At 42.5% G+C, this 16,172-nt stretch overlaps 1 protein-coding gene and 1 long non-coding RNA gene across 4 annotated transcripts in view; one reads left to right on the plus strand and one right to left on the minus strand.

Moving 5' to 3' along the window:
• Nucleotides 1–16,172, minus strand: part of LOC138766157 (uncharacterized) — a 29,573-nt gene that overhangs the window by 13,141 nt on the left and 260 nt on the right. The window lies entirely within an intron of this gene.
• Nucleotides 1–16,172, plus strand: part of CCDC9 (coiled-coil domain containing 9) — a 38,309-nt gene that overhangs the window by 7,798 nt on the left and 14,339 nt on the right. For 2 of the 3 annotated variants that reach the window (XM_069943534.1, XM_069943536.1), the window contains exons 8-12: nt 51–235; nt 316–371; nt 1,336–1,456; nt 2,382–2,493; nt 5,525–6,047. In XM_069943534.1, the coding sequence (XP_069799635.1) occupies nt 51–235; nt 316–371; nt 1,336–1,456; nt 2,382–2,493; nt 5,525–6,047 (997 nt within the window). The remainder of the gene's footprint in view (nt 1–50; nt 236–315; nt 372–1,335; nt 1,457–2,381; nt 2,494–5,524; nt 6,048–16,172) is intronic. The other variant, XM_069943535.1, reaches the window with a different exon arrangement.

A 16,172-nucleotide genomic window follows, 5' to 3' on the forward strand; every position in this document is an offset into this window, starting at 1 on the left:
TACAGCCGAGCCTCCACTATCCTATATACTAATCACTGACTTCTATATAGAGGGGGCGGAGGTCTGGAGGAAAGAACCAGATGGATATGACCATGTCAATGACCGGCAAAGAACGTGCAGAATACGTACGATGGAAACAAGAGCGTGACCAGATTGATCAGGAGAGACTGGCACGGCACAGAAAACCCACCGGACAGTGGAGGAGGGAGTGGGATGCCGAAAAAACGGATTCCATGTATGTAGCCAGGACACTTTATGTAGATGTGAACATGATGTCCAGTCCATGTTATGGTTCTACAGCTTTTTACTTGTTAGCAGGTTTAAGGAGGGCGGCACACCCCATGTTGAGGAAGAACCAACCAGCAGAAGAGGTGATTATACCTTTATATTAAAAGCACACTCTGCCAAAAAACAAACATTTTCTTTCAAATCACCTGTAAAGTTATATAGATTTCTAATTTACTTTTATTTAAAAATCTCAAGTTTTTCAGTACTGGTCAGCTACTGTATGTCCTGCAGGAAGTGGTGTATTCTCTCCAGTCTGAAACAGTGCTCTCTGCTGCCACCTCTGTCCATGCCAGGAACTGTCCAGAGCAGTAGCAAATTCCCATAGAAAACCTCTCCTTCTCTGGACAGTTCCTGACAGACAAAGGTGGCATCAGATCAAAGATCAACCAGGGCCCTCCCTGCAGTGGCCCCACAACATATAGTGCTTATACCTTTATCCCTGTATTCTCCTTTTATGAGAGAATCTCTGCCCATAACATAGGGCCTACGTATGTACCCGCTTTTACCTTTTCTATTATGAAAGGGCAGAAAACTTGAAGTAAAACATGGATTAGAAAGTGGCAGGAACTGATTACATCGGGTTATTTAAAGGGGCACTGTCACTAAAAATAACTTCTGACGTGTCATGGGACATAACAAAAAAAAAATTGATCGCAGTGGGTCTCACTGCTGACACCCGCTCTGATCAGAAGATAAAGCCGGGGAGAGATGGCGGCAGCACGACCCACTCCCCACCCAGCAGCTCAGAATGTCAAAATTACCCATAGACTTCTATATGAATTTTGACAGACTGCGCTGCTGGCAGGGGATTGCATAGCGCTGCCACGATCTCTCCCTGGCTAGGTCTTCTGATCAGAGCGTGTGTCGGCAGTGATCAGTAACTCCGATCAATTACATCTGTGATGAAACGTCAAAAATTCTTTTTAGTGACAGGTACGCTTTAAGCTCCTACATTAGTTTTGCTTCACTGATCATATAAATAATCATGTGATCAGTGATTCTCATGATACTTTCTTCCATTTAATGCTTTTCTTGCTTCTTTCTCAGACCAAGGGAAACGAGGGGCTCCCAAACCCCCCACTATGGCCGAGTTCCTGCCAGAGAGTCTTAAAAAGCCGACACAGAGAAGGAATCAGAATAGAGGAAGGTCTGGCCATAAACCTTACAGGTGGGTCTTGCTGAAATCTATACATCGACTAAGTAATTCAGGGTCTAGATGTGGTTGTTCCATTGATCTGGATGTTTTAAGTGTTGGATCAATACTGTAGGGCTCTAGGTGGACCTTGATGGTCTTTTTTTTTTAACCTTAACTATGTATATGGTCCCCCTTTGCTGGACGTATATAGTGTAAATGCCTTAAATGGGCACTGTCACTACAAGACATGCCAAAAGATATTAAGGGTACGTTCACACGTACCGGATCCGCAGCGGATTTCAGGCTGCGAGTTTGCAGCGAAATTTGCTGCAAATCCAGTAGTGTGAAGGTGAATGGGTCCCATACACGCAGCAGATCTGCTGTGTGTATGGGACCTGGCTCCTTTAACCCCGCCACAGCCCCGGCCCCGAGCATACATTACCTGCTCGGCGCTGCGGCTTTGTTCAGGCTCCCGGCTCCTCTTCAGCCCATCAGTGCACGGCAGCTGCATTTATTTACTCTAGCATTTACAGTATTGATCACGCCATCATCGGCCCGTGTAATAGGGCCCTAAGCCTATAAGGGAATGTCGATGTCTGATGACGTGTCAAAGGTTATTTGTAGTGATGGGTACTCCTTAATGGTTACTGTCCAATCTTATCAGAAAAGCTTGAGGTTGGGAGTCTTCAAGGAATTGAACTTCCTTGGTGTCTTGTCAGCAGGAAGAAAAGGCCCGATGGGTGCATAGACTGAACACAGGGTTACTGCCAGTGTGTTGCCGGGTGGCGCTGATGAAAAGAATATATTAGGAAATTGCAATTATACAGATGGGTAAATGTGAACTTACTGTTCACATATTTAGTAGATGAACATATCTTTCTAGGGCTGTACTGGTGATAGAAATGTATTGTAAATGAGGATGTAACATTGAGGTCATGGGAGTCGCATTCTCTTACAGTATGCACGACAGCCGATGGGAAGAGGACGATGATGATGATGAGATTGCAAATGAGAAGGACAAACCACTGTCCTCAGAGGAGAAAGAGAAGGAAACCTGTGTAGAGAAAGCAGTAAGTTCTATGCCAGAGACTACATGTTGTTCCGAGCAGTATAAAGTGTATGCACTGATCAGCCATAATAAGAGATTATCCAGGATTAGAACAAACATGCAGCTACTTGCAAAAACAGCACCACCCCTGTCCTGTGTGTGGTATTACAGTTCAGCTCCATTAACTTAAATCTGCAAAAGCCGCAGCCAAACCAACCAGACATTTGCTGTTTCAGGAAGAGGTGGACTTTTTTTTTTTTTTTTTTTCTAAGCTTAGATAACCCTTTAATAACACGGACAGGTGGAATAAATAACATTGATGATCTGGAGACAGTGGCGTCTGTGAAGGGGTGGAATATGAGGCAGCACGTTGTGAGAAATGGACCTAAGAAAATATATATTTAATAGCAGGCCATCTTGGGTATATTTTATAAGGTATCTATTTATTGGACTCAAGATGGAGGATTACAGATTTAGTATTTTTACCCAAACATTCAGGCTAAATATCTATTGTCTGCCCAGATTCTTGCATCCTCTTGCACACACACACACACACACACCACCCTCTTACTGGGTCTAGATTTGAGGTTGGGCCAGTAAATGAAATACAAGAGCGAGTGTAAAGTAAATCACCTATTGTCTGAGTGGAATTTTGCCTTTATATTTATGAGAGTTGTACGGACAAATAAAAGCAGAAAGATGAGAATTACAAAAATACAATACACTTTAAACAATCAACATTAAAGGGGTTGTCCGGCGATAAAAAATTATTCACAGAATAACACACATTACAAAGTTATACAACTTTGTAATGTATGTTATGTCTGTGAATGGCCCCCTTCCCCGTGTTTCCCCCCACCCACGCTAGACCCGGAAGTGTGGTGCATTATACTCACCGCATGTCGTGTCGTCCACGGTCTCCGATCGTCAGCAGTGACGTCTTCTTCGTGAGTCCGGCGGATCTTCCCGAGTGCTGGCCGCCCTCTGCAGCGTCATCCGAAGCTCAGCCGCGATTGGCTGAGCATAACTGTGCTCAGCCAATCGCGGCTGAGCGGCTGATGACGCGGCCACGTCATCAGCTGCTCAGCCGCGATTGGCTGAGCACAGTTATGCTCAGCCAATCGCGGCTGAGCTTCGGATGACGCTGCAGAGGGCGGCCAGCACTCGGGAAGATCCGCTGGCCTCCCGAAGAAGACGTCACTGCTGAGGATCGGAGACCGTGGTCGGCACGTGACAGGTAATGTATAGCGCACCACACTTCCGGGTACACGGGTGGGGGTGGTGGGACACGGGGAAGGGGGCCATTCACAGACATAACATACATTACAAAGTTGTATAACTTTGTAATGTGTGTTATTCTGTGAATAATTTTTTTCGCCGGACAACCCCTTTAAACATTACATTAACCACAACGAAAATATTACAATTCTAAGAACTACAACTACAACCGTAGTTACCACAACACGATCTCTCACACACTCGTCTCCATCACAGTAGCAGCCCCTTTAGGTCTGGCCTACCCTTCCTGTCCTCCTATCCCTGTCCTCTGAGCCATCCTTTGTTTGGCCCTATTCTCATCTCTACTTAATTGTCGCAGAACCCTTTTGATCACCACTGAGACAATTTGCCAATTGGTATCACAATGTTATCGTACATATGTAAGCACTCTACCTGTGACACCAGGTGACCATCTGATGCAAGAATCTGGGCAGACAATGGATATTTAGCCTTAATGTTTGGGTAAAAATACAACAATATACACATGTAGCCTGTGTCAACTTGATAACAATGACGCTTTTAACTAAACCATTTGACTTAACATAGATCTCTGACACAATTGTTGCATCAGGGATCAGGTTAACCCTGGCTTAATCTGTAATCCTTCATTCCAATAAATACCTTATAAAATATATCCAAGATGGCCTGCTGTTAAATATATATTTTCTTAGGTCCATTTCTTACAACGTGATCAGTTGCTATGAACTTGATGACTTGGAAACAGGAATAATGGGCATGTGTAAGGAACTGATTGACATAGGATGGCTTGATGACTGTCATAGGTGTCCGAGCACACAGGACATGGCAGCTTGTGGAATCTAGGGTCAGAGCTATTCTGGCAGCACAAGGATGACCTGTACAATATTAGATCAGTGTATTGGGCTTTTGAATTCATGACCTATCCTTGGGGTGATTGCGGAGTCAGAGCCCATCACTGCAGCACCCAACATAGTAATGTCCATGCTAAGGCTGAGCGATTAATCAAATTAATTTGATTAATTCGCCTAGATTTTGAGAATCGGTTTCAATTGCTTTGAAAATCTCAAATTCGATTTTCAAGGAAAAGAAAAAAAAAGGGCTCCGACCTGCAGGGGGAGAAGTGGCGCTCTGGGCAAGCTGCTCCTCCTGCAGTGCCGCACGCCCGCACCCGAAGAACCGCAAAAGCCGCCTTACCAAACACACACCACCCACATGATCGCCGCCCGCACCCGGAGCACTGCTACCCCCAATACTGCTCTACTACTCCCAATACTGTTCCTAATACTGCTTTACTACTTGCACTACCATTGCTGCTACTACTACCCCCATTCCTGATACTACTACTACTCCCAAAACTGCTACTACTATGCCCACTGCTGCTACTCCCCTTATCTACTACTACACTCCTCATCTTCTATGCTTCTACACCCCGTATCCACTATGCCTCTACTACAACACCCTGCATAAAATAAATACATTTAAAAATAAAAACGAGATTTAAATCGAGAATCAAAAAAAAATAAAAATTGAGATTATATTTTTTGGCCATATCGGTCAGCCCTAGTCCATCCTATGTCTGTTACTGCAGCTAAGTTCATTTATGTGAACACAGCTGAACTTCAGGACTAGGCACAGCGGCCATATGTGATGTCTGTCAGGTATCCAAATGATCGGTCATTGATGTAGACAGGACTGTTCTGGAGGACTCCTCCCCACCCCCATGCATCCTTGTGTCCTGTGCAGAGAACACAATTGGGTTAATGGTCATTCTTCATGCTTTGCTTCCTCTATTACAGGAGACTAAGAAGGCGGAGGAGCCAAAGAAGCTGACATCAGAAGTTTCAGCAGCTGCACCAGAAGTGAAGAAAAGTGAGGGGAAGAATGAAATCGTAGAAGATGATGGTGTGGAAGATGATGAGGACTGGACAGACGCTAGTGGTGATGAAGAAGATCTTGAAGAGGAGGAGGTAGAAGAGGAGGAGGAGGAGGAAGAGGAAGAAGAGGAGGATTCTTTAAAAGGGGAAGAAGCTCCTCGAGCCAGTGCTCCTCCAGCTACCCCTAAAGAACAAAGGCTTCCAAAGCAAGTGGAGACCCCTAAACTGACTATGCCTCCCCCCGACATGCCCACTGAGGAGCGAGCAGTGGAGTCCAAGCCCACCAGCCCGTTCTCTCCAGAAGGTCACCGTCCTGTAACAGACTGGGGAGAGGAGATGGAGCTGCTGTCTCCTCCAGGAAGCAGCAATGAAGACAGCCCTCCTCAGGCCAACAGCACCAGGGGCTTCAATGAAGACGCAAAATCTCGAGATTTTTCACCCTCAGGTCAGTGAACATTAAAGACCTGTTATATATATATATATATATATATATATATATATATATATATATTACTACTGTCTAGTGCCGCCTCTCTGTGACACCTCAGCTGTTACAAAAGTCGCCATGATCTGACCATTCAGGGCATGCTGGGAGTTGTAGTTTTGCAATAGCTGAAGAGCCACAGGTTGGTAAACTAGGGCTGTGGTGGGGAGCCAATGGCCCTACAGCCTTTGCAAAACTACAATTCCCATCGTACCTAGGCTGCCAAAGCCTTATCTTTGGTTGCCCAGGCATGATGGGAATTGTAGTTTTGCAACAACTAGAGAGCTGAAGTTTCTCTATCCCTGAATGAGGGCATGCCTGGAGTCTATGGGGGACATTTATTAAGTCCAGCGTTTTTTACGCCGGACTTATAAATGTCCCCGCATCTCCGGCGCTTCGGGGATTTATGTAGAGGCGAACTGCCTCTACATAAATCCCGTGCGCTCTGGTATCTTTTTGCAGAACGGACTGTGAATCGCGCGGACTCTGAGTCCGCACCCTCCGGCGTACCCGGTGGAAAGTGCCGATTTGCGAATATTTTATTAGCAAATCGGCCATTTGCAAATAAAATATTGCGCAAATCGGCAATTCCGCCGAAAACCCCCGGAACGCCAGATGATTCATGTCCCCCTAAGGGTCTGCTAAGAAGACGCATACTATAGCTTTATGTGTAGGGGTCGTCTCCCTACTGCTGTGGGTAGTGCTTACCCTCTATACTTTCTATAGTGTCTGAGTTTGAAAGAGTCTGTATGTTCAAGAATTCACCACTGCCGCTGTGTGCCCATCTTATTATTGACACCAGTTTAAAGTGTCACTGTCGTTTATTTATTTTTTTTGCAGAAATCAATAGTACAGGCTTTTTAAAAAAAAAACGTTGTAATTGGGTTTATTAGGGGAAAAATTCATTTTTATCATGAAAAAGCAGATTGAAGCTCTCCCCGTCTTCATTGTTCTCTATGGAGAGGGGAGGGGTGGAGAGAGATGAGGCTTTCACACAGGTTCTGCTGTGTAATCCTTTGTTCTATCTCTGCTGGCGACTAATCTCCCTCCTCCCCCCTCCCCTCTCCATGGAACAGACAGGACTCGACTGATGTAAAAGTGTCAAGATTTCCTGATATAGAGAGAGCAGTGGATGAGAGAGAGGAGGGAGGGGGGACCTGGGGAAAGTCTTTTGGAATGCAGATAATGGCATATTTGCCTAATAAACCCAATTACAACGTTTCTTAAAAGTTTCTTGAACTAGTGATCTCTGCAAAAAGAAACAAAAAAACGACAGTGACATTTTAACCCTCAAGGCTTTCTTTAGTGGGTTGATTTCCCTCAGATGCCCCCTGCTGGAGGAAGTCCTGCATGACATGCACTCCCCATGTTTATTTGCAGTACAGTCCATGTATATTGAGATGTATATGCAGTGATATTAATTATAAGCTCGAAATAAGTTTTCTTTAGTGATCTGTATACAGCTTAATGTTTAAGGGACGTAGAATTCATATTTATCTTACTGTTCTTCCCAAACCCGCAGGCTATGACAGGAGGCAGCCCAGAGTCAGCTATTAACCCTTCAGCTTCCTGCCAGGTGTCCTCCCGCAGCGCTTATCATTGGATAGTGAATGATTGGCCGTGTGCGTTTGATCTGCATGGAGTATACCCAGAATAAAACACCTTAATGCATGGCATCGGCAACAGAATTGCGTGGCTGCTGACATCAGGGGCTTTATTTACATCAATTTTCTGTGAATTCTTATGCCATGTTGCTGCTGATCCATATATATGTATATATTTTTATTTCATTGTAACATAATGTATGTCCATCCTGTGGGCGGCTCATTTGTTACGGGGCAGGTGTACAGTCTCTCTTCTCTGTACAACTATAATCAAGGCTGGAAAGTGTTGATTATGTGCAAGTATTGTTAAAGGGTAAACGGATATATACAGATATCATATACATTGTGTGTGTGTGTGTGTATATATATATATATATATATATATATATATATATATATATATATATATATATATATATATATATATATGTCAGCTTCTTTTATTATCTCTGCCACTTTTTGCTGCTTAGCTTAGCCAGCCTGCATTGATGGCCTTCTTTCTATAACCATCAAGTGACAGCAAGGCTCTGGCTGCTTTGTCCTAAAGTGACTTTCTAACCTTAAAGGGGTTGCCCAGCAAAAATCTTTTTCTTTTAAATCAACTGATATCAAAGTTATATAGCTTTGTAATTTACTTCTATAAAAAAAAAAAAAATCTCAGGTCTTCCCATATTTATCAGCTGCTGTATGCCCCGTTGTTTTATTTTCAACCTGACACAGTGCTCTCTGCTGACATCTCTGGCTGAGACAGGAACTCTGTCTCTGTTTTCTATGAATCCCCATCGAAAACCTCTCCTGATCTGAACAGTTCCTGACTCGGCCAGAGATGTCAGCAGAGAGCACTGTCAGACTGAAAATAAAACATTTCCTGCAGGACATACAGCAGCTATAAGTATGGGAGGACTTGAGATTTTTTAATAGAAGTAAATTATAAATCTATATAACTTTGTGACACCAGTTGATTTGAAAGAAAAGGATTTTTGCTGGACAAACCCTTTAAGCCCCACTGGCATATTGATTAAATACACTGGGATCACCTCTGATGCCCTAGAAGTGGCACCTTTTAACTCTTTACAATTTGGCACCACTCCAAAACCATCTTTGTATGTGATATTACAGCACAGCCCATACAATGGACTTGGCTGGGTGGTAGTGACACTGTGCTGAGATCCCAGCTGATCAGATAAAAGTATCAATATGCCATCAGTGTTTATGAGAAAACCCTTTAAGGCATATGTCCGCCTTTTCACCCACTGTATTTTTTATTCTTGCTTAATAACTAGAGGGAACGATCAGCAGGTTTGTACATATGAACCCGCTGATTGGGAACTCTACCGGCAGAGCTGCACATTCCAGCGTTGTCCTTCTTATTTCTCTTTACACCACCGGGTTCCAGTAGTGTAATCTGAAGATAATCTGCAAATTACTCCTCAGCAATTCATGCACTGTCTCGCCAGCCGCCTCCTATGTTGCCTCCTATTGTGCATATTCATATATGCATAAGTAGCTATGTCTATCTCCTATACATAAGTAGGAGACTGTGGGCGGGACAGGGCACCTAACAGTAATTTGCATATTCTCTTCAGGGAGGGAAATAAGAAGACTGGTGCAGATGTGTGCCGTTACAGGTATCAGCATGTTATGTACGAACCTGCTGGGAAATTAGCAAGAGGATAATTACAAATTATAGGAATTGTAGGGTCAGACTACACACAGCTTGTTTGTAGTCTGTAACCAAGGAGACCCATCGATAAGCAGAGGAGCTGTAGACACAAAGCTGCAGGAACCTCTTTTTAATCATTAATACTTACAAAGTTGCTTCCCTTTATATTAGATGCATTGGAGCAATATAGAGATTAGGTTGTGGAGGTGGACATAGCCTTTAACAGGGTTTTTTGTGCAAAATGTATTGATGACCCATCCTCAGGGCAGGTCACCAGATATTTTTGATCTTTCCTGTAATATATTTTGCACTAACCCATCTCGCGCTTGCATCATGGATCCCTTTTTTTATTGCTTCATATCCACATACCTCCGAACACGTTACACACTGGATGTGTAATTTTTAGACAAAAAAAAAAGTAATATTATTACCTCAGTATAACCAAACTGAAATCAATCATGGACGATGTAAGCTTCCTAGCTTGTGTATCTATAGACATGAACCAGCACGGTCCCAAACCCACAGCTATACTGTAGGGAACTCCAGCTGTTCAAAACTACAACTTCCATCATGCCTGGACAGCCGTGGCTGATTGCCTATTTATGTTATGTTCATCCAGTCACCTTATTTACTAAAATGCGTAAAACTTTTTTTTTTTTTTTTTTTTAATGGTATTTGCTTATTAAATTTTGTGATGTGATATTGTATTATAGCACAGAATCAGCTTTTATTATGTCCTTGCATCCTCTTACGTAGCTCTGGTGGAGACGTGTCATATCTGCTTGTGTATTTTGTGTGCAGCGACACCTGCTGGTGGTAACCTCATATAACAGGCTGCCACAAATGGACAATTCAGACGAGGCAGTGTTAAGTCATATGTAGATTTTTGTTCCTTTTCTTTTAATAGTTTATTTTAACTTTTTAATGATGAGCCTTGTATATGTTGGATCTTTTTTTTTTTCTTTGTAAAGTTAGCTGTGATATTGCATTAAAAGAGAACTCCACCCTCTGAATCTGTAAAGGTTTTCTCCCTTTCACTCCCCTAATTCTCTCCTCATTGTTTGGGCATTTAGTCACTTTTTACTTTTATTATTACTTTACATTTATCACAAATCACATGACTTGGAGGGGGAGGAACCACATCACAAATGTTCATTAGATTGGAGTTCTCCTTTAATGAAATACTTGGTGATACTGTTGTGTAAAGTATAAGTTAAGGTGTAGAGTTTTTTTCTTTTCTTTTTTGTTTTTTTGTATATGTGTTTTGCACAATTCATTCCAACAAGGACAGAATAATTTTTAGGATTATGTATTTCCAGATTTATGATTTTTAATTTTTTAAGGTATTTGTTTTATTTACTGGAACAATTTCATGAAATTAAATCCTTTTTTAAATTAATTGTTTAGTATATTTTTTTTGTAAGATAGGAGAAGTAGTTCCTAAAAGCATTAACTTATTTCAAGGTCTCAAAGAAAAAAAGACAATCCTATACATTACTGTTTGAGAAATTTTCTCTGTTGCTACAATGTGATTAAAGGGGTACTCCAGTGAAGAAGGAACATTATTTTAAATCAACTGGTGTCAGAAAGTGGCAGAGACTTGTAATTTACTTAAAAAAAAAAAAAAATCTCCAGTTTTCCTGTACTTATTAGCTGCTGTATGTCCTACAGAAAGTGGTGTATTCTTCCCAGTCTGACACAGTGCTCTGTGCTGCCTCTTCTGTCTATGACAGAAACTGTCCAGAACAGTAGCAAATCCCCCATAGAAAATCGCTCCTGCTCTCCAGACTGGAAAGAATACAGTAATTCCTGCAGGACAAACAGCAGCTGATAAGTACTGGAAGACCTAAGTTTTTAAAATAGAAGTAAATTTAAAATCTTTGATTTGAAAGGAAGTCCGGGCTGAGAAGGGAAAAAAATAAAGTTTGAGCCCGGACTTCTCCATTTAACCCCTTAATGACCCATGAAGTATCTCATGTGTCATGGTGCCATTAGGGGGGGCTCAGAGAGGGGCCGTACCGCGACCTTGCTCTGAACCGCCGCTATCCCGACTGCTTTCTGCAGCCTGGGACCACAGCTGTTAGCAGGTGTGGCCAATCACTGCACCCACTAATTAGGACAGTTAAATGCAGCTGTCAGAAATCACAGCTGCATTTAAATGCCCTGCACAGAGCCATCCATGGTGTCTAGTGGCGGGATGTCCCCTCCGTCATGTGATCAAGGAGGGGAGATCCCATCTTCTGAGCCGACCCGATTCAGCAATCCATGCATCTGGTCTGCTGCAGACCAGAGCAATACAGTACCGATCTAATGGATCGGTGCTGTATTAAGTATACTACACTAATGTGTCGTATTAGAAGTCCCCCAGGTGGACGACTTTATTAATGTGTATGTTTTAAAAAAAAATAATAATAATTAAATAAAAATAAAAAAGAAATATATTTGGTCTTGCTGAGTGTGAAATCACCCGAACTATTAAATTATCACATTCCTGATCATGTATGGTAAACGGTGCAAAATTGTACATTTTTAGTTGCATCAAATCCTGAAAAATTGCAATAAAAAGTCGCATATAGGCAATGATAGAAAGTACAGATCATGGAGCAAAAAAAAAGACACCTCACACAGTCCCATAGACCAAAGAATAAAAGCGTTATAAGGATGGGAATAGAGCAATTTTAAGGAACATTTAGGGTTTATTTTAAAAGTCTTAATTTTTTTTAAAAGCCATCAGATATAAAATAAAAGTTATGCAAGTTGCCTATCATTGTAATCGTACTGACTTGAGAAACATATATAGCATGTAATTTTTACCATAACTAATGCAAAACAAAAAATTGCCTCAGACTTTAAGGGGTTAAAAATGGCCGTTATCTGCCCTTGCTTTTACATTGTGGGAACATAGCCTCAAGGAGCATTGGAGTTATGGAACCCTTGACAACTTTGTCGCATGCTTGTAGGCCTCTTCATTGAGAAGAAGGAATCCTGCCTCCGTATTGGGACCGGTGAGGGCTTGTTGATCACCTGACCTCTGTTAAATGCATAGCCTTATTTATAGCCTACCCCTGGGCCAATGCCATGAAATGTTTGCTCCTAAGGTAATTTACTATGATGGTACAATTCATATATCAGGAAAGTAAAGGGGGTTATCCCCTAGTCACAGTTTAGCTCAATATGGCCAGCAATGCATTACAGTGAGAGGTGACAGCAGTATATAGATGAGAAAATGGCATGACCCCCCCCCCCCCCTTGTAGAATGACCCATGCACAGGTCACAAAGCATGCCCCATAGAAAGAATAGGATTTATTGGATTTTTTTGCCCGCTGTCCTAAAAGATGGCCGTCATTATGAAATAAAGGCCTATAAACGGCCAAGAAAGAAGACTGCGTGAACACAGCCTAAAGATGATCCAAGTTTTAAAACTCCAAAATCTGTGCCAGCTCTGTGCCCAGGGTGAATGTGGTGTTACAACTTGGTTTCGTTCACTTCCACAGAACAGAGCTGCAATACCACACACAAACAAGGACAAGCGTGGCACTGTCTCTGGAAGAAATCTAATCTGTCTAATCCTGGATAACCCCTTTAAAGTACAGTCATATAGAAAATTATAAACTTCCTATGCTTACCTGTTCCTGCTCCCCTGGTATTCTGCTGGTGAAGTCTCCGGTGTACCCCCCGCTGACTGTCTAGATGGACTTGTCTTGAGTGTGACAGCCTGCTCAACCAATCACAGGCTGCGGTGCTGTCCTGTCTCAATCAGTGATTAGCTAAGGGGGCTGTCACTCCCGATACGACACCAGCAGGATACCTGGGGAGCTCAGACAGGTAAGTATATGATGTCTATTATTTTCTATATGACCAGAGCTACATAAGGAAAAACTGCTAAGGCCGAACAACCCCTTTAATGCTTTTAAAGCCTTACTTTAGTTTTTTTTTTTTATACAGAAAGTAACCTACAGGTGTCACCATTGTACAAAAAGAGTAAGAAAAACCATATATACAAGTAAAAACATGAAAACAGCTTTTTTTTTTTTTACATGAAAACAGCACCACCCCTGTCCTTAGTTTGTTTGTGGAATTATAATGTAGACTTCAGTGGAACTAATCTGCTGAATCACACCCAAACTGAGCACAGGAGTGGTGCTGTTTCTGAAAGAAAGTGGCCATGTTTTTTTTTAAAGGTGTTATCCAGTGAAAATCTTTTTCTTTCAAATCAACTGGTTTCAGAAAGTTATATAGGTTTGTAATTTACATCTCTTTAAATATTAACTGCTGTATGTCCTGCAGGAGCTGTCCAGAACAGTAGAAAATCCCCATAGAAAACCTCTCCTGCTCTGGACAGTTCCTGTCTCTAACAGAGTTGGCAGCAGAGAGCACTGTGTTAGATTAGAAAGAACACACCACTTCCTGCAGGACATACAGCAGCTGATAAATATGGGAAGACTTTAGATTTTTAAATAGAAGTAAATTACAAATCTATATAACTTTCTGAAACCAGTTGATTTGAAAGAAAAAGATTTTGCTGTATTTTATATTACTGCCACCCACCAAAACACAAGAGGGAAAGTGAACATTGTGTTATGGCCTAATATTTTGAAGAGGGGGGTGGGGGCATTAGCGCTCCTTATCATCACGGTTAGGGGCATCCATTGGTCTGTATGTTGGCATAAAGGAGATGCCAACCCACCACGCAACCTCACTGACTGAACCGTGGCGTCTGTCTGCAGTACCCCGGTTGGCCCCTCCAAACTCAATATAGTTGAAAACTAGAGGTAGATTTATGAAGCTGTCAAAAAGGAAGCCGGTCTGTTTCCCACAGCAACCAATCACAGTGGAGCTTTTGTTTTTGAAGCGCAGAATGTGAAGTGAAAGCTGCGCTGTGATTGGTTGCCATTGGAAACACAGTCTTCCTTTTAGACAGCTTCCTCAATCTCCCCCTTATAACTACATATTAAAACACAGCGGTGGCTATTTTACTTTTTATCTTTTGCTGAACTAAAAGTGCTGGTGCAGTGTATCAGTATATCCGGCCTGCACACTTAGGGCGAGATTTAGCAAACATGGTGTAAAGTGCAACTGGTTCAGTTGCCCCTAGCAACCAATCAGATTCCATCTTTCATTTTCCAAAGAGTCTGTGAGGGATAAAAAGTGGAATCTGATTGGTTGCTAGGGGCAACTGAGCCAGTTTCACTTTACACCACATTCGACAAATCTTCCCCTTTGTCCACGTGTGGCTGCTCGCTTTACTGTGTGACGGCCTGTGTGTATGTGGTAACCACGATGTACAGTACAGGGTTGGAAAAACTAAACTTCCCCCAACTCTGAGGCCTTTCTAGGACGTCCTGCTGCTCCAGATTAGACAGCAGACACTTCCCATGATGCACTTGTCCTTAATTAAAGAAAAATGTTTTGCTCAAAAAGTCACCAACAGGTGGCAGTGTTAATATTTTCACAATTTTATGGCTTTCACTGATGCACAGGTGACTAGCCATTATTTTCCAACAGTGTGGGCTCCTCGCTCACCCGATATCACCCCATGTGACTTCTGCTACTATGACAGACCTGCATCAGTGTCAGATCTGAAGGACCCCATTCAACAACATGTAGCAGAGATAAACGCTAAGGGTCCTTTTACAAACAGATTTCTTAGGCGTGGGAGATTGCAAACGCCGATCAGCGAGATTTCCACGGCATGAGAATCTAGCGTCCGGGCTGCACAAATGATCAATGTATAGTTTGTGCAGTCATGGAAACCGACACCATGCATATGCATATATCTGTGCTGTCAATTTCCGTATCACAGAGCAGTATATACTTACCGCTCCTGCTGTGATCTGGCATCCTATTCTTCGTCTCTCCCGTCCAGCTGCTGTGTCTTTAGGCCCTGCTGCCTCCTCCAAAATGATTGACAGCTGGAAGAGCTGGGACCTGAAGAAACAGGGGGTGGACGGGAGAGCCGGAGAATAGGACACCGGATCACAGCAGCAGCGGTAAGTACGTACTGCCCTGTGATATGGAAACTGACAGCACAGATATATGTCAGTTTCCCTTTATCGTCATCAGACTCACTTCCCCTGTTTACACAGGAATGATGTGTGGCCAATGAGGAAAAGTTTTAAAGCCTGCTCTAAATAAACAAACAGGATCGGGCCTGTTGGCGGATCACTGTCACTTTTACATGGGCCAATTATCGCCCGCAGGAACGTTTCTTGTAACTCCTGGCCGATAATTGGCCCATGTAAAAAAAAACCTTAAGGGTCCATTTACACAAAAAGATTATCTGCCAAAGATTTGAAGCCAAGGCCAGGAATGGATTTGAAAAGAGGAGAAATCTCAGTCTTTCCTTTATGACCTGATCTCTGTAGTCTGTTTCTGGCTTTGGCTTCAAATCTTTGGCAGATAATCTGTCAGATAATCTTTCTGTGTAAATGGACCCTAACTCACAGCAATGGAACAGGGTTCTGCCTATACAGAGCATTGTTGAACACCAAGAGGGACATATTAAGTAGTGATGAGCAAATATTCGAAAAATGTCTGAGGTCAACTCCCAGCATCTGGAGAAGTTTGATGCCACTCGAGAGAGTCCTGGAAAACATGGATACTGTCATAGGCTGTATCTATGTGTGCCTGTCATCCCTAGGGCGGCATTTATTCAGACACTGGGAATTTGTATACCACGCAGCTGAACACAGACATTTTTCTGATGTTCACTCATCACTAATATTGAGCGTTTATAGTATGATTTGCATAAATACAGCACCACCTATTGGTGAATTTTTGAACATTTTTTTTCTTATTTAATAAAGGGCGAGCCCATC

The sequence above is a fragment of the Dendropsophus ebraccatus genome, chromosome 10 (genome assembly GCF_027789765.1).
Source record: "Dendropsophus ebraccatus isolate aDenEbr1 chromosome 10, aDenEbr1.pat, whole genome shotgun sequence".
In the NCBI taxonomy this organism is placed as follows: Eukaryota; Metazoa; Chordata; class Amphibia; order Anura; family Hylidae; genus Dendropsophus; species Dendropsophus ebraccatus.